The 19,713-nt window shown below is 33.2% G+C and overlaps 3 protein-coding genes across 3 annotated transcripts in view; 2 read left to right on the plus strand and 1 right to left on the minus strand.

Annotated features, from left to right (window-relative positions):
• LOC130894976 (alpha-tocopherol transfer protein-like) overlaps positions 1-19,713 on the minus strand; it is a 60,538-nt gene that overhangs the window by 38,089 nt on the left and 2,736 nt on the right. The window lies entirely within an intron of this gene.
• Positions 18-3,128, plus strand: LOC130895283 (uncharacterized). The gene has a single exon (XM_057802505.1). The coding sequence runs from the start codon at positions 18-20 to the stop codon at positions 3,126-3,128; it is 3,111 nt and encodes a 1,036-aa protein (XP_057658488.1).
• On the plus strand, positions 14,519-16,978 carry LOC130895284 (uncharacterized). The gene is made up of 3 exons (XM_057802506.1): positions 14,519-14,608; positions 14,894-15,389; positions 15,492-16,978. Exons 1-3 carry the CDS (start codon positions 14,552-14,554, stop codon positions 16,976-16,978), a joined length of 2,040 nt encoding a protein of 679 aa, XP_057658489.1. The 5' UTR covers positions 14,519-14,551.

The following is a 19,713-nucleotide window of genomic DNA, read 5'->3' on the forward strand; positions in this document are numbered from 1 at the left end:
TCCGTCTGCAAAGTTTGATGAGTGCGTTTTCCTGCAACTTTGAAGTTCTTGACTCGGAACAGATTTGTCACGCCATTCCCTCCATTCCTAAAGGTCTATGGGTATCTGAACTTCGCGAGAAGAAAATCGAGTTGACTGACGACAGAGAGGGCCCAATTGGCATTCTTGTTGGAGCGGACGTCGCGGGAAAGCTACTCACCGGGAGGCGCGAGGTATTAAGCTGTGGTTTGGTTGCTATCGAAACTAGCCTAGGTTGGACCATAATGGGCCGCGTTAAGGACGCTGAAACAAGTTGTATGGTTAACATCAGTTTGCACTGCGCCCAGGAGTTCGACCCTTCTGATATGTGGAGGTTGGATGTGTTGGGCATCGAGGACCCCGCTTTGGTTAGTACCAAAGAAGAGGCAAAAACGGTTGTGCGTCGGCACTTCTTGGAAACAGTTAAGATTTTACCTGATGGACGATATGAGGTATGTCTTCCATGGCTGAAGGAACATCCCCCGCTGCCTCGAAATTTCGATCTGGCCCGTGGTAGACTTGAATCGACCCTAGCCAAGTTACGTAACGGTCATTTGGTGAAAGAATATGAAGCGGTGTTTCAAGAATGGCTGAAAGATGAAATTATTGAAGAGGTACAGCTTGATAAGTGGGATTTCGGACATTATTTGCCTCACCGAGCCGTGGTTAAGGAAGCCAGTACCACCCGAATTCGTCCTGTTTTCGACGCCTCGTCCAAAGAGAAAGGCAAACCTAGCCTGAATATGTGTCTAGAAAAAGGGGAGAGTTATGTAGAGTTAATCCCATCGATACTTCTACGATTCAGACTGAACGCAATAGGCGTTATTTCTGACATAAGAAAAGCCTTCTTACAGATTTCTGTTTCGGAAAAGGATCGGGATAGCTTGAGGTTCCTATGGAAGGACGAGGTCGGAGAGATGAAAATCTACCGTCACAGGAGGGTGGTGTTTGGGGTGACCAGTAGCCCTTATTTGCTAGGGGCCGTTATTGACCATCATCTCTCAAAGTGTGAGGAAAAAGTGGCTTCAAAAGAGGTTCCTTATGAAAGATCTGTCATCTCACAGTTGCGCAAATGCTTGTACGTTGATAACTGTGTGACTTCGGTTGATGATGAGAAGGAACTTTTGAGCTTCATGTCGCAAGCCAGGGAAATTTTTATGAAAGCCTGCTTTGATCTTCGTGGCTGGGAATGGAGCGACCCCGATTGTGCTGCTCACACCAGTTTCCCCGTTCTTGGACTTCTGTGGGATAAAAAGGAGGATATTCTCAGGTTAAACCCTCCCAAGCCTTTGGAAAGTGATGCCATCACGCGACAAACAGTGATGTCAGCAGCACACCGTATTTTCGACCCGCTCGGTGTATGTGCACCCGCCATTTTGATACCGAGATTGTTAGTTCAAGAAAGTTGGGGTGAGGCTGGGAACTGGGATACCCCTTTTAATGAGCAAAGCCAGGCAACGTTCCGTAAGTGGATGAGTCAAGCTGATGTCTTGAATCAAATCGAAGTCCCACGATGGTTGAAATTGACCGTTGGTAATGTGTCTCTACACACATTTTGTGACACAAGTCAGGTCGCTTATGCCACCGTCTCATTTTTGCGAGTTGAAACAGATAACACGGTATCTGTGATAATGATGGGAGCGAAAGTTCGTGTTGCCCCTGTTAAGAGACCTACAATTCCTCGCCTAGAGCTTCTGGCTGCAACAATTGGGGCGCGAATGGCTTCTAGTATTGTAAAAGAGATTGGCGATGTAGAGTGCCATTTTTGGTCAGATTCTTCCACGGCTCTGTGTTGGATCAAGAAAGAGGAACCGTGGGGAGTATTTGTGTTCAACAGGGTTAAGGAAATTCGTTCTCTGACTGATCCTGATACGTGGAAACATGTGCCAGGGGTGATGAACCCAGCAGATCTTCCTAGCAGGGGTTGTTTTCCTGAAGAACTTCTTGACTCCAAATGGTGGGAGGGGCCGAGATGGTTGTACGGGCCGCGTTCTGAATGGCCTAACTGCGATGTCCCTCCTGATGAAAATGAAGTTCAAATGGAAAGGAGAAAAACGCCTTTGATTTCAGCTTTATCCCAAGAACCAGGTGTGTTTTGCTGCGAAAGATTAGCCCGGTACTTTTCTTCTTATCACCGGATCGTTCGAATGGTTGCATGGATGATAAGGTTTCTGAGGAACAAATATTCAAAGAAGGAAAAGCGCTCTGGAGAGCTGTCTTTGTCGGAAATCGCAAGAGCTGAAAAGGTGGTTCTGAAATCGATACAGGATGAAGCTTTTGAAGGGCTAGGTGATAAACAGCTCAAAAATTTGAAGCCACACAAAGATAAAGTCGGACTGATGCGTTTGAGAACCCGTATTTGGGCGAGAAAAGACCCTGAAGACTTCCGTGCACCTTATATTCTTCCTTTCCAGCATGTCATTGTTGAAAGATTGATCCACGACTTGCACACGCAGAATGGACACATTGGAGGGCAAGGTCTTCTGAACCTTCTAAGAGAAAGATTCTGGATCGTTAGAGGGAGGCAAGCTGTGAGAAGAATTGTGTCTGCGTGTGTGATATGCAGGCGTTATAGGGCCAAGGCATTGGAAGTCGAGTCTCCACCGCTCCCGGAGAATCGGGTAAGGGACGCTCGTGTGTTCGAAATCAGTGGCACGGATTTTGCTGGTCCACTCTACCTTAAAAATGGAGACAAAGTTTGGGTGTGCATATTCACCTGTGCTGTTTATCGTGTCACACATTTGGAATTGGTTACTGCCATGTCAACGGAAGCCTTCATCATGGCGTTTCGACGTTTCAATGCGCGTTGGGGCAGACCTTCCTTCATGTACAGTGACAATGGTACAAACTATAAGGGGTTCAAAAATGCTCTCGATGGAATTGATTGGCAGAGAGTAGCGTCCCGCGGTTTGGTGAACCAAATTGAATGGCGCTTCAACCCACCCACAGCAACATGGTGGGGCGGGTTCTGGGAACGCTTAATAGGGATTTTGAAAGTTCATCTTCGCAAAATTCTGGGACGGGCTTCACTCACTTTTGAAGAGTTGAACACCGTGATCAGTGAGTGTACTGCTTATATCAATTCTCTATCAAAAATATCAACAATATGATAATAATTATAACAGAAACCAATTTAACAATAATCAAAGATATAATAACAACAATACTTATAATAATGAAAGATATAATAATAATAATAATAATAATAATTGTTGTGGAATTAGTGTCTGTCATGGTTGTAGTCGGTATAGTGAAGTAAGTGGTTGTAGTTGTTGTCGCTTTAATCACGTCGTAGTAACCTCATGTCTTGTCAAAATTTGATATATAAAATTATTTTAGTTAAAAAGTCAGTCAGTGTAATCTTCAAATAGTTGCGATTAAATAGTTTCCGTTTCTTCTGTTAAGTTCGTATGTTTGCTTGTGGCTGAACCCGATTCCCCAAACAATAATAATAATTATAATAATTTTCCTAGACAACCGATAAATGTGAGGCAAAACTATCCGACAAATGCACAAGTATTTGGCCGGAAAACAAACCAAATACCTATAAACCGTTTACCAAGACCCGAACCGATGTCTACGACATCGAGGAATTTTTCCGATAAACCTAGTAGACGTATAAACATTAATAATAATTATAATAATAATAATGCAAATAATACTAGATATTTCCAATCAAGAAATGAACGACCAAATTTTACATCAGAAGAGTTATATAATAATAATTGTAACAATAACGATAACGAAGAAGAAGAAGAAGAAATAATTGATTTTCAACATTTATTTGAGTCAGACGAAAATAATGATCAAACCGTAAATTTTCGGAAAGAGCCCCGGAAAAAGAATCAAAAATAGAAGAAATAAATTTTACTCCTAATGATCCATTAATATATTTTGAAAATTTCATAGAAACTAACGAACCAGAATCCAGTGAACAAATAATTGAAATAAATTTCACATCTAATAATTCATCACCAAAAATTCAAAAATTCATAAAAATGAAAGAATCGGAATTAAAGCATTGTAAAGAAATAAATGAACAACTAGATCTCAGTAAATTATTTGATGAAGAAAAAGAAGATAAATTGAATGTAACAGAAAAGAATACAGAAGAAAATATTATAATTGTTGGAGAAATGAATAATGATACAAAAGGAGAATTAGAATTATTTGATAAAGTTGAATTAAATGTAGAATTACAATATACGGAATCAGATGAATTAAAAATGGATGAAAATGATAATGAAAGTGAAGTAAAAGAAAATGTAATAGAATTAAATAGAAAAATAAATGAAATAAATAATGATGAGACAATGGAAGAAAAAGATATAAATGATGTTATAAAAATAGAAAATGATATATTAGAAAAAGAATGTTATGTTATAAAACCTGAATTAAATACAAATATATTGGATATACAAAATCAAAATAATATCATTGATAAAAGAGAAATAAATAATGAAATTGACGAAGTTGAGATTAATTATGAAACAATTAACAAAGAATTTGATAGAAATAATAATGAAATAAGTCGAAAATATTTGAATAGAAATTAAATGCGATACTAAATGAAAAGATAATAGAAAAACAATTTTGGAAAAGTAAATATTATCATTCATTAAAATGGTACGCAATTCAAGAAATTATAAAATGGATTTTTATGCAAAGACCTTTCTTTCTTTTTTATTATTATGTTATAAGAATAGATAATATTTAGAATTAATAAATAATAAATAAGTAAAATATAAAAAAAATTGTAAACTTTTAGAAATTATAATAATAAATAGTTATTATTAATTAGAATATATATAAGAAATTTAATAATATAATTCATAACTTTGTTTATTTAACTAATGGAAAAAGAAAATAATATAAATAAATTTAAATTATAATCAGTGTAACACAAATGAAACGTTTAAGACAATTTATATAATTTTGATTAAGCCTCTTAGTGTTTATCCTTTAGAAACAAACCAATATGAAATTCATAATTATAATTATTTGAAAGAGAACGAAAAAATAATTAGTGAAAAATATTATTGGCCTAAAATGTTACAAGACGTAGAAAACTTTATTAATAATTGTGAATTGTGTTAAATGAATAAATATAATATAAACCCTTCAATTAAATTTGATTTAATATATCAATGTTATTAAGATGGTAAATCTTTCATATTCAACAATAACGAGAAAATGTATCTATTTCTCGTGACATATTCAATGTCAAGTGTGAATGGAACCTCAGTTGTTGACAATATATTAAATTATGTTACTCCTCACGGTTTACCTTATAAGATTACAGCTGATTGTAGTTCAGAGTTCAAGAACAACGACCTACAAGATTTTTGCAAATTGCACAAAATTGAATTACATTATACAACATCAAAAAATAGTAACTCCAGTTCACCCGTAGAACGTTTTCAATCTAGTCTTATTGAACATTTCAGATGTATAAAGGAAAATAATAAAGATTTAACACCTGATCATTCAATATTGGCATATAATAATTCGATTCACTCTCTAACGCTATTTACACCATTTGAAATTATTAAAGGTCATATAAATAACCCCGATCCATTTGATTTAGACGATCATTTAATAATATCCAATTATATACAAAATCACAAAGAAACATCAAAATTATTATATGAAAAAATAAAAAACAGAAATGCTAATACTGAAGAAAAAATAATAAATAAGAGAAATTAAAATAGAAATGATCCACCTTCTTATGAAAGTCAAGACATAGCCTATATAAAAACAAAATTCCGAGATAAAAAATTACCTAAATTTAAAAAGGCAGAAATCGTAAAAGACTCTGGTATATTATTAGAAACAAATACAGGAACTTATCATAAAAACATAATTAGAAAACCAAAAACTAAAACAGAAAAAATTGTTACAGAATTATGAAGCTGACAATAATATTAATATTACTACTACTTTACAAGACGACTAAGACAGAAGACATAGAAATTACGAAAGTAAATAACTTGTTATTACCAATTAATTTAGGAACTAGTAATCTTATATATACTAAACATACTTTTATATATTATATAGATCTAGAATATATTCATAAACAGATTAATAATCTAAAACAATATTATTATAGTTTAAAAAATAATTTATCTCAAGTGAACGCTACAAATCCTATTTCATATCATAATTTAACTGAACAATCACTAAGCAGAACAGAAATTTTAATTAATACTTTAAACAAAAAATCAGAAAATATTTATCCACATTTAAGATTAAAAAGAGGATTAATAAATGCAGTAGGAAAAATAGATAAATGGTTTTTTGGAACTCTAGATTCAGATGATGAAGAAAGATACGATAATGCTATAAATGTTCTACAACAAAATCAAAAACACATAATTCATGAAGTAAATTTACAAATATCACTACATAAAAAATTATTTGATCATTATAATAAATGGAATATGGAATAATCAACAGAAACTTTCTGACAATTTAGAGAAATTTCACATTTCCATAGAAAATAAAATAATAACTTTGAATAATTTTGTAACATTTCACAGTACAATTTCACAGATTAATTTGGACTGTCAAAGTTTGATTACATTGATTGACAATATTGAAAACGCAATAACATTTTCTAAATTAAATACGATTCATAGTTCAGTAATATCTAGTCAAGAAATTTTAGAAATGATGAAATATTCAAGTACTATTTATAATGAAAAACAAATCCCAAAACTTATTAATATTTTAACGTATTATCTCTTTCTTGGTTCACAAGTAACCTTTTCTAAATCTAAAATAATTTTTGCTACCCATGTTCCAATCCTTAAACCTAAAACCTATGAATTTTTCCATTTATATCCTGTAATCCAAAATCATACGATATTTATCCCTCCTCAACCTTGCTTGGCCAGAAATCAAAAAGAAGTCAATTGTATTAAAAAGAATGTCCAGCATTAGAAGAAAAATATTATTGTGAAGAAACATTTAAGTTAAAAGACAATTGTACTATTGAACTGTTAAATGGACACTCTGGTGAAAATTGTGTTGTTAGTGAAATAAATCTTCAAGAAACTATATTGGAACAAATAACAAATAACGAACTTTTAGTAATTCCAAATTCAGAAACTGAAGTGATTTCTAAATGTGTTTCGGACCGTTATTTTAAAATAAGTTATCCATAAATTGTAAAAATTCCAAAGAACTGCAGTATTCAAATAGAAAGTGAAATTTTCTCAACTAATATACAAATCAAAAAAGGAAAATCGATAATATTACCAAAATTAAACTTCAAATTTTTAAATAATCAAATTTATAAATCTTCAAATTTAACCAATATAGATTTTGAAAAATTATACGAAATCAATAAATCAATCAATAACACAGTTTCTGTGCAGTCCCCGAAAATATCGATGCAGTTCATGACATGATCTTATCAGACTGTCGTATTGGGCTAAAACGGATATTTGAGGCATTGAATATTTCATACGAACGCGTTCATCATATAGTTGACGTCAATTTGATGTATATATATATGTAATAAATGTATACAATTAATTGAGTAATAAAATATTTTGACATTCAAATTTTGTTTGGTTCTATAGTAGGCTAAGAATTTTTGAATTATCCTAAAAATAACCTAAAATGTATATAAAGTAATAGTCCGGGTACCAGGTGAAGATTTGGTTAATTATTTCTTTTCCAAAGGTAATTGGTGATATACATCAGAGTTATGTAATATAGCCTAGTGAAAGTCAGCTGCGGCTCTGTGGGTGGAATCTGCAGTAGCCTCACTTACACAATAAAAAAAAGAAATACAGTCATTTCCTCCCAGCTGAAAATTTGTAAGCTGATTGTTAATATACTGCTGTGATATATGAAAAAATCAGCTAGCAGTGAGTCGAGGAAAATCTGGTCAGCTTATGCAATAAATGCTTCCTCTAAACTCCTACGTAATAACTTCCAAAGTATCAGCTGACGGTTTTCCCAATAACATTTTTATTTGAAAATATAATTTTTTTTTCATGTTTGAGGCGCCAAATGACGTATATACTCTATAGTATAGACATCAGATTTTTTTGTTTCCTCGACATATTGGGATAGTTATAGTTTCACGAATTTGTGAAGGAAATGACTAAATTTCTTTTTTTTTTTGTCATCTCATCCCACCCACCGAGCTGCAGCTGTCATTCACTACACTTTATATACCACGCTTTGATTTATTCTACTAATTATCTCTTAAGAGGAACTTGGTGGTTTATTTCTGTTGCTGGCTCCGGACTATAACTTTCGCGCTTGAAGCCCGCGATAAATACCGGCTTTCAAAACATAAAATTATTTTGACTTTTTTGACAGAGAATACATTTTCTATCAAGTTATAGCTATGTAGAAAGTTAGTTATATGTAAATATACAAAAAAATACATGTATGTTCCCTATTGCACGTTTGAGTGTATTTGGTTTCGGGTTTGCCAGTTGAATTTTTTTCATTATAGTGGTGAAAAACTGTAATATATTTCTCGCGTTTATTTCAAAATAACAAGAAATGGGAAAACAAACTCACAATAAAAATTGTTTTTTGTTAATTTCTATATGTCGTGATATATGCTTTTTCGTGAATAACATTGGAATATTTAATTATATAATAGATAATTGAGAAAACAATAATGAGAGAATGGTTTGAAAGTACACTGAAAAGTAAAAACATAAGTATAACCTAACCAAAAGTCGCTTTATGAGAGAGTATAACATAATATATACTATTTCAAACTTCTACTATTGTTATAATAAATTATCTAATCCTTTATTAACAACGTCTGATGTAGCAACTCTGTCTTGCTTAACCCCTATATGATATTCAGTTATACAAAAATAAATCAATCAATAACACAGTTTCTGTGCAGTCCCCGAAAATATCGATGCAGTTCATGACATGATCTTATCAGACTGTCGTATTGGGCTAAAACGGATATTTGAGGCATTGAATATTTCATACGAACGCGTTCATCATATAGTTGACGTCAATTTGATGTATATATATATGTAATAAATGTATACAATTAATTGAGTAATAAAATATTTTGACATTCAAATTTTGTTTGGTTCTATAGTAGGCTAAGAATTTTTGAATTATCCTAAAAATAACCTAAAATGTATATAAAGTAATAGTCCGGGTACCAGGTGAAGATTTGGTTAATTATTTCTTTTCCAAAGGTAATTGGTGATATACATCAGAGTTATGTAATATAGCCTAGTGAAAGTCAGCTGCGGCTCTGTGGGTGGAATCTGCAGTAGCCTCACTTACACAATAAAAAAAAGAAATACAGTCATTTCCTCCCAGCTGAAAATTTGTAAGCTGATTGTTAATATACTGCTGTGATATATGAAAAAATCAGCTAGCAGTGAGTCGAGGAAAATCTGGTCAGCTTATGCAATAAATGCTTCCTCTAAACTCCTACGTAATAACTTCCAAAGTATCAGCTGACGGTTTTCCCAATAACATTTTTATTTGAAAATATAATTTTTTTTTCATGTTTGAGGCGCCAAATGACGTATATACTCTATAGTATAGACATCAGATTTTTTTGTTTCCTCGACATATTGGGATAGTTATAGTTTCACGAATTTGTGAAGGAAATGACTAAATTTCTTTTTTTTTTTGTCATCTCATCCCACCCACCGAGCTGCAGCTGTCATTCACTACACTTTATATACCACGCTTTGATTTATTCTACTAATTATCTCTTAAGAGGAACTTGGTGGTTTATTTCTGTTGCTGGCTCCGGACTATAACTTTCGCGCTTGAAGCCCGCGATAAATACCGGCTTTCAAAACATAAAATTATTTTGACTTTTTTGACAGAGAATACATTTTCTATCAAGTTATAGCTATGTAGAAAGTTAGTTATATGTAAATATACAAAAAAATACATGTATGTTCCCTATTGCACGTTTGAGTGTATTTGGTTTCGGGTTTGCCAGTTGAATTTTTTTCATTATAGTGGTGAAAAACTGTAATATATTTCTCGCGTTTATTTCAAAATAACAAGAAATGGGAAAACAAACTCACAATAAAAATTGTTTTTTGTTAATTTCTATATGTCGTGATATATGCTTTTTCGTGAATAACATTGGAATATTTAATTATATAATAGATAATTGAGAAAACAATAATGAGAGAATGGTTTGAAAGTACACTGAAAAGTAAAAACATAAGTATAACCTAACCAAAAGTCGCTTTATGAGAGAGTATAACATAATATATACTATTTCAAACTTCTACTATTGTTATAATAAATTATCTAATCCTTTATTAACAACGTCTGATGTAGCAACTCTGTCTTGCTTAACCCCTATATGATATTCAGTTATACAAAAAAAAGCTAGAAATCGAAATCTTGCATAAAATTCCGTTCATGTTTGAACAAATTATGAAAAAATTCAAATCAACTATTCCAGACTGGGATATTTTTCGAGAAATACAAAAAGAAATTAAAATTATTATAAACTCTTTACCTAACGATGATGAATTCTATTAAAACCTTAAATATTATACACTGTAATTGTAATTCAATAATAAAAAATAAATCTAGCGTCTTAAACTATTTAGCTGGTTTAACTATTGAATTCGATATAATCAACCTCAATGAGACTTCACCAAATGGAGTATTTCATGTGGACGTGTGCAATGTTTTACACGTTAACGGGACTGATGGATTTGGTGGTATTGGTATTTTCATCCGAGACTACTCCTAAAATACAAACGATTACAAAAGACGGGAATCATATTTTCTCTCAGATTCAGGGTGATGTTATTATATGTGGTGATTTCAACTGTCATCGTAGTTATTGGGTATCTCCACTCAATAATACACAAGGTAACATATTATTGGACGCAATAGATGAAACCAATTAAATTATCGTATCACCTATATTACCATCAAAAAAATGGGTAGAGTACTCTGCTGATTGGGAGTGTTTCCAAGAATATATAGTAAACGACATTCAAAGTAACGATATAAAATCGTTATAGTCTGTAAAAGAAATCAAGAAAATAATAAATATAAATAAAGCAGCATCCAAATCTGTGAAATGTCGTACTGGCGGTTTTAAAAAAGTGTCATAACCCCTTTGGAAGGACAATGCTTGTACTCAGAGTATAAATAAATGGAAAAACGCTTATCAAATGTACAAAACCACTGCAAATTTAGAGAACTATCTTTTATGGAAAAACATGCTAGCTAGAAGCAAACCATTATTTAAACAAAAACAATATGAATTCTGGAAAAAATTTGTCAGAAGCTTAAACAAAATACGTCAACCGCAAACATTTGAGAGTTTGTTAAAAAAATATCAAACAAAAATTCAACTATGAAAAACAGCCAAAAACCTGGAAGCCTCATAAGCCAAATGTTTGACAACATCTCCCCAAGTTTGGTTCAAATGTAGTGAAAGAACCAACTGAGAGCCCCAGCAATCATCCCTTTTGATATCTTAGAAATGAATATTGCAATCAAATCAACATGATCTACAGCTCCCGGTAATGATAACATAACATATGATATGATAAAAAATATGCCTTTACCTGGGAAAAAGGTAAGTACCTTGAACAGCTGAAACAAGTAACAATCTAATCTTAAAACCACAAAAGGACCGAAATTTATTTACATCTTATTGACTTATATTTCTAATGTCTAATGTATAATAAAAACTTTTGAAAGGATGATCAAAACAAGGCTCGAATGGCCCTTGGAACACAATACAATTTTACCCTGCACACAATGCGGATTTAGGAGGGGCTACGGCACATTTGATGCAATAACTAACTTAGTAAATGATATACAAATAACTTTTTCTAAGAACAAATATCTTGTGTGCTTATTTTAGACATAAAGGTGCTTATGATGCGTGGATATTAATTTACTTCAAAACAAAATAGTTGAAGTTGGTTTTAGTGAAAGGACTGCTCAGAGTATAACACAACTACATTATTCGCGAGCACTTTACATAAAGGATAATAAAAATGTTTTACAGGGTTCCAGATTTGTTCATCGCAGATTGCCTCAGGGATCTTTATTGAGTCCTCTATTATTTGATATATATTCTGGCGATTTACATATTATCATTTCAAAAACAATAAGATGCATGCAGTATGCAGATCATATCTGTATATACTCCATCCAGGATATATACGCCGATTTTCTTAAGCTCTTCGAGAATATTATGCAATCTGTAGTAAAGTGGACTGAAGAAACTAGTAAGACCCTCTTAACTGAAAAATTCTTAATTATGTTTTTTACTAGACGTAGACTTCGTACATCGGAGAGCCTAACTCTGTATGGGCGAAAATTTTTGGTACTAATCGAGTATAAATACTTGATTATCCTACTAGATAGTAAATTACTATGGTCCATAGGTATATGATTAATAAATGTAAAAAAGGGTGTAGTCTTTTAAAATGTGTTACAAACCACCTATGTGGCGAATCCCCTTCTATTGCTATTATGTTTTACAGGGCTTATGTTAGATCAGTTATAGACTATGAATGTTATTTATATGGATCGAGTAGTAATTCAAATTCACAGCAAATAAATTTTATGCAATATAAATGCCTTAGAATTTGGCTCGGTGTAATGAAGTCAACACCAGTGAATGTATTATTGACAGAATGTAACGAACCTCCTTTGTTTATATGGCGGCAATTATTATTTCAAAAATATTTAATTAAATTTGAAACAATCAGGGTAGACACGATAAACAATTTATGTAGCATTTCCATAGAAAATCTCACAAATCAATATTGAATTATTAAAAACACACCTCCACTTGTAAAAGCCTTCATTCAAACCAATGAATTCAATAATATATACAAAACTAACAGAGCTTTATCGATATACAATATTCCTTATCAAGCTATATTTAAAGTTTACTAAGTCATAATCCCTAATTATACGGAATCTAGTCGCATCCTGTTGAAATCCATACTAGCAGAGTTTGCTAACCACACAATAATATACTGATGGATCTAAGACAAGGGATGGAGTTGGATATACAGTATACATTCCGAATACAAAGTAATTTTCACGAATTAAATTACCCGATATTTCTAGCATATACCAATTAAATTAGAACCATTTGGAAAACTTTTTCATTAGTAGTTTTATGAAAAAAAGTTATTCTTGATAAAAATAAGTTTTTGTGATTATTTACTAATCATCCCGTATTAATTATTCTGGCATGATAAAATTTAACGCAATCTAGGATGCCTGCCATGTCAAGTATGTGACAGTTAATGTTAGAGTGAGTTTTTGTTTATAACATTACAATAAAAATGACAAATTTACTGAATCGTGAAGAAAAAATAGAACTTGTGTTAATTGTTGTAGACAATTATAAAATACATAGAGAGATCGTAAAGATTTTTAATAATAAACATCCGCATAGAAACATTAGGCATTCAACAGTTACAAAAATCTATAATATAAAAATGAATCGCAAAATGTGTTGGTAAGCGCATAACTCAACAACGCCTGGACCAATTTGGCCAAATCTTTTTTTAAAATGTTCGTTGAAGTTCAAGGATGGTTTTTACGGCGAGAAAAATTAGAATTATTGCTGGAAAAACCCTAAAAATAGCTCTTTTCTTTTTCCCATACAAATGATTTGTAACTAAAACGTAGTCAATTTGAGCACTCACTGTTGTCTAAGCAATGTAGGTGTGTTCCTAACGTCAAAGATCATATCTATCAAAACAATGTGTGTGTGTGCGTTGGAGCACAGAATACATAGTTGGAGGAGTTTAATGTCGCGTTCCGAAACTCGCGTTTCTTTTGTATTAGTTTCGGCACGCGAGATAAAATGCAGCAGTTTCCACGTCATTACATCAGTCAAACAAAAATCGCGTTAGCAACAGTGTTTTATTATTTTTTTGACTTCGTCATATCAAATTAAAAAAAAAAAAAAGTTGTCTGTTACCTAATCTACTGAGTTTGCTTTTGTCAACTGATACACGAAACAAATTCGTATATCGTGTTTTTTGCAGAGTGTTTAGTTAGTTAGTGTTTGATTAGTTCGTGATTAGTGAAAAAATAATGTATATTTGATATGCCTCCTATAAGACGAAGCAATTTAGGTAGAAGAACCAGAAATGCTACAAACCAAGCTAATTACCGATCTAATCGTACTGCACAAGAACGTGACGACGGAAATGAACGTAAAAGAATTCGGATATCACAAACGCGTGAAGCGCGAGCGCGACATTCAACTAATAATCGCGCAAGTTTGAATCGAGCTGCTTTCAGTTACGATGTGTCAATTGACTACAGTAACTACCAATGTGTTGTTATTGGTTCTATGAACTCGGTTTGCTCACACTGTAAGGCATTAAAATACAAAAACGAAGCCAATGGATTGTGTTGCGCAAATGGTAAAGTGAAATTGATACCATTGGATCCACCACCAGAACCATTGTACTCATTGGTTTCAGGAATAGGAACAGATTCTATACACTTTTTGACACATATCCAACAATATAACAATTGCTTTCAAATGACTTCATTTGGGGCAACAAATGTAGTTCGGGAAAATTTTATGCCAACTTTCAAGGTATGTATTATAGCAGTTACTCATAATTATTTTAGCGAACAAAATTTTCTGTCACGAAAGTTAAGATGTGTCACTTATCTTCAATTTCTTAATCATTACGAAATATATCACTTAGTCATCATATTATATGGTGATTCAGTTTCAGTGACACTTTTATTATATTTTATATATTTGATAGATATTAGTTAAAACTAAATATATATTTTTAAGATCAAATATTATTTAAGTTTGGTCACTGACAATCCATTAATTTATACCACACCATAATATTTTTCTTATTTACAGATACAAGGGCAAATATATCACAGAGCAGGTTCACTGTTACCAGTGTCAGATAGCGACAACAAATTCCTGCAAATTTATTTTATGGGCAATTCACCACAAGAAATTGATCTGCGTTGTGCACATAACAATTTAGTAAAGAGGTCTATTATAGAACAATTACAAACTTTATTTCATCAACACAATCAATTGATTATATTGTTTAAAACTGCCCTGGATCTGATGCCATCCGATAATCACAAAATTGTAATCAGAGCTGATAAAACACCTGCAGGTCAACATACAAGACGTTTTAATGCACCAACTATTGATGAAGTTGCTATCGTTGTAGTTGGAGAAAACTTGGAATCCCGTGATATTGTTTTACATCGTCGGAATGATCAATTACAACGTATAAAGGAAACACACCGCTCATATGATGCACTGCAATATCCCATTATATTTTGGCAAGGTGAAGATGGCTACGATTTCTCAACAAAAATGATAAATCCCATTACAGGTAACTAAAATATTAGTTTAGCTATGGCGATAATATTTCAGTCATTATATTATGTATTTTAATTTTATATTTGAATGTTATTAAAACAAAATCTATTTACAGGTTCTGAAACCAACAAAAAAGTCAGTTCAATGAACTATTATTCATACCGCCTAATGATTCGGGAAAATGAAAATAATCACATATTGAAATGTCGGCGATTATATCACAAATATGTTGTTGACATGTATGTTAAAATTGAAACGGAGAGATTAACATTCATCAGGTTTAATCAAACCAAACTCCGATCTGAAGAGTATATTCACCTTCGAGATGCGATTAATACTGATGGAAATGCACAGAATGTCGGTCGGATGACTATTCTTCCAGCAACATACATCGGAAGCCCTCGGCATATGCACGAATATGCTCAAGATGCCATGTCGTATGTTCGTCATTATGGTACAGCAGATTTGTTCATCACATTTACATGCAATCCGCAATGGATAGAAATCAAGCAGGAGTTATTCTCTGGGCAATCACCCATTGATCGTCATGATATTACAGCCAGAGTCTTTAGACAAAAGTTGAAATCATTAATGGATTTCATCGTAAAACATAATGTGTTTGGTGAGACACGCTGCTGGATGTATTCTGTGGAGTGGCAGAAACGAGGATTGTCACATGCACACATTTTGGTTTGGTTGGTTGAAAAGATAAGGCCAAATGAAGTTGATGCAGTGATATCAGCTGAAATCCCTGATGTACAAGTAGATCCTGGATTACATGAGGTAGTTATCAAACACATGATACATGGTCCCTGTGGAACTCTTAATCAAAATTCACCGTGTATGATGGATGGTAAATGTTCAAAACGATATCCACGGACATTAATATCGGAAACAATTACTGGTAATGACGGTTATCCATTGTATCGTCGCAGATCGACAGCAGACAATGGAAAATCAACAATTGTCAAATTAAATCAACAAGATATTGAAATAGATAATCGTTGGATTGTTCCATATTCACCCATTTTATCAAAGACATTCAAAGCACACATCAACGTTGAATCTTGCCATTCAGTGAAATCAATTAAATACATTTGCAAATATGTAACCAAAGGGAGTGATATGGCTGTGATTGGAATTGGTGCAGAGAATTCCAATGATGAAGTTACCCAATATCAAATGGGCCGCTATGTCAGTAGTAATGAAGCAGTTTGGCGAATATTTTCTTTTCCTATTCATGAGAGACACCCTTCTGTTGTTCACTTAGCTGTGCATTTAGAAAATGGACAAAGAGTGTATTTTACAACACAGAACGCAGTACAAAGAGCTGCTCAGCCACCATCTACTACATTAACCAGTTTTTTTGAGACATGCCAAAACGATGATTTCGCACAAACATTGCTATATTCTGAAATGCCAAAATATTATACCTGGAATCAATCCTCAAGGAGATTTATACGACGGAAACAAGGAAAACCAGTTCCAGGATATACAGATGTATATTCCACCGATGCGATTGGCCGGATTTATTCAGTACATCCAAGCAATGATAAATGTTTTTATTTACGACTGCTATTAGTCGTAACTACCAACTGTTGATGGTGAATTGTGTGGATCCTACAGAGAAGCCTGTCAACGTTTGCAATTACTTGAAAATGACGCTCATTGGGATCAAACTCTCAATGATGCTGTAATATCATCACACGCTCATCAAATACGAACATTGTTTTCTATAATCATATCTACATGCTTCCCATCAAACCCAATTGATTTGTGGATCAAGTACAAAGATTATATGTGTGATGATATTTTGTATCAAATACGGAATAGAATGGGAAATCCAAATATACAAATCAGTGAAGAAATTTACAATGAAGCATTGATTTCAATTGAGGACATGTGCTTGATAATGTCAAACAAACTATTAATTCAATTAGGCCTGACCGCGCCCAATCGTCCAATGCATGACGCTTTTAACCAAGAGTTGCATCGAGAAAGACTGTATGATCTCAACGCTTTGAAAGAATTAATTCAAACAAATCTTCCACTGTTAAATGAACAACAGAAGTATGTATTTGAAACTCTTATGAAAGTAACAAATGATGAAACTGGAGGGATTTACTTCTTAGATGCACCTGGTGGTACAGGAAAAACTTTTTTGATTTCATTAATATTAGCAACAATTCGCTCACAAAATAAAATTGCACTTGCACTCGCTTCGTCGGGAATCGCAGCAACTTTGCTTGAAGGTGGTCGAACAGCCCATTCAGCACTAAAATTGCCATTAAATATGCAAAGCAATAAAACTCCAACCTGTAACGTTTCGAAGAACTCTGCAATGGCAAAGGTTTTGCAGCAATGTAAATTGATGAATGCACGATGGCACATAAAAAATCTTTGGAGGCTTTAGACAGAACCTTAAAAGATCTACGGAGCAATAATAACCGATTTGGTGGTGCAATGATTTTATTAGCAGGAGATTTTCGTCAAACATTGCCAGTGATTCCACGATCAACGCCAGCTGATGAACTCAATGCATGTCTAAAGTCCTCCAATTTGTGGAAACATGTCAAAGTACTTCATTTAAGCAAGAATATGCGTGTCGAGTTGCAAAATGACCAATCTGGAAACATATTCTCTAAACAACTCATTGACATTGGTAATGGCAAATTACCTATAGACATGTTGACTGGCTGCATTAACTTTCCTCAAAGTTTTTGTCAGTTAACTCAATCAAAAGATGAACTTATTCAGAAGGTGTTTCCAGATGTTTCTCAAAATTACAGAAACCATGATTGGTTGAGCGAACGAGCTATACTGGCTGCAAAAAACATAGATGTAAATGAATTAAATTTCAAAATTCAAGAACAAATTACAGGCGAATTGAGGATATATAAATCAGTTGATTCGGCTACTAATCAAGATGATGTAGTCAACTATCCACCGGAATTTTTAAACTCGCTGGATTTGCCAGGATTGCCACCTCACAATCTTCAATTAAAGGTCGGATCGGTGGTTATAATGTTGCGAAATATCAACCAACCGCGTCTTTGCAACGGTACACGGTTAGCGATAAAAAAATTACTAAACAATGTGATAGAAGCAACTATACTCAAAGGAAAGTATAAAGGAGAAGATGTTCTCATACCGCGCATCCCAATGATTCCGACTGATGTGCCATTTGAGTTTAAACGACTACAGTTTCCAGTGCGGCTTGCTTTTGCTATGACTATAAACAAGTCCCAGGGGCAATCATTAAGTGTTTGTGGTATTAATCTAGAAAACCCATGTTTCTCACATGGTCAATTGTATGTTGCCTGTTCCCGTGTTGGAAAACCATCAGATTTGTTTATCTATGCGCCAGGTAATCAAACAAAAAACATCGTATACCACAAAGCACTACAATGATAATAATAATAATTATTTATGATTCACATGATTAACAATAAAGCGATTACTTACTTTTAAATCCTTATATATGTTTTATTTAATTATTTTTTATTCACAACGCCCTATCACCAGGGTGACGGTTCTGTTCAGGAGAATTTTTTAAAATACGTAGGCACAAAAACTGCCACATTACAAATCTTTTTGACAGGACGAAGTCTGTCGGGTCAGCTAGTTTCAAATAAATTTAAGGCTAGTGGAAGTATAGAAAATAAATTTAAGAATAAACGCCGAAGACGGGTTGCGAATGAAGACACTGAATTTGAAGTGATGCTTTCTATTGTAGAAGACCCAAAAATGTCATTAAGAAAAAGGGCCACTGCAATCCAAACTACTTCAGTAAGTAAAGATAAAGTGGCAAATATTTTGAAAGGTAATAAATATCAAGCATACAAACCACAATTTGTACACACGTTACTACGAAGAGATTACGATATTCGTTTTGAATTCTGCGCTCTGATCCAATGAAAGTTTGATGAAGACCCGTTTTTCACAAGAACTTTAATATTTTCCGATAAGGCAACATTTTCTTCAAACGGAACCGTCTAATCTAACAGTAATCCAAACTTTGTAATAAAAACTCGGAACCAATATTCTTTTAAAACGAACGTATAGTGTGGTGTGTACAAAAATAAATTAATAAGACTTTTTTTCTCGACATTCCTCAAATGTGCCCAATACAGTTATTAGAAAATCAAGTAAGTGATTTTTTACACGACCTTCCGTTAGAAGAACGTATGACAATTTGGTTCCATAGAACATACGTTAGAGTACTCCTTGAAAATATGTTTAATGGGAAGGTGATTCACTGGTATTCAGATATTTTTTGTCCTTCAATGTCTGTTGATTTGACTCCCGTTGGCTTTTTTTATGGGATTACTTAAAAC

The sequence above is a fragment of the Diorhabda carinulata genome, chromosome 6, assembly GCF_026250575.1.
Source record: "Diorhabda carinulata isolate Delta chromosome 6, icDioCari1.1, whole genome shotgun sequence".
NCBI lineage: Eukaryota > Metazoa > Arthropoda > Insecta > Coleoptera > Chrysomelidae > Diorhabda > Diorhabda carinulata.

Bases quoted from the DNA above. Each gene is read 5' to 3' on its own strand.
- LOC130895284 (XM_057802506.1), top strand. From the start codon at position 14,552: ATGACTTCATTTGGGGCAACAAATGTAGTTCGGGAAAATTTTATGCCA. The intron at 14,609-14,893 runs GTATGTATTATA...TCTTATTTACAG, and splicing joins ATTTTATGCCAACTTTCAAG to ATACAAGGGCAAATATATCA. The intron at 15,390-15,491 runs GTAACTAAAATA...ATCTATTTACAG, and splicing joins AATGATAAATCCCATTACAG to GTTCTGAAACCAACAAAAAA.
- LOC130895283 (XM_057802505.1), top strand. From the start codon at position 18: ATGAGTGCGTTTTCCTGCAACTTTGAAGTTCTTGACTCGGAACAGATT.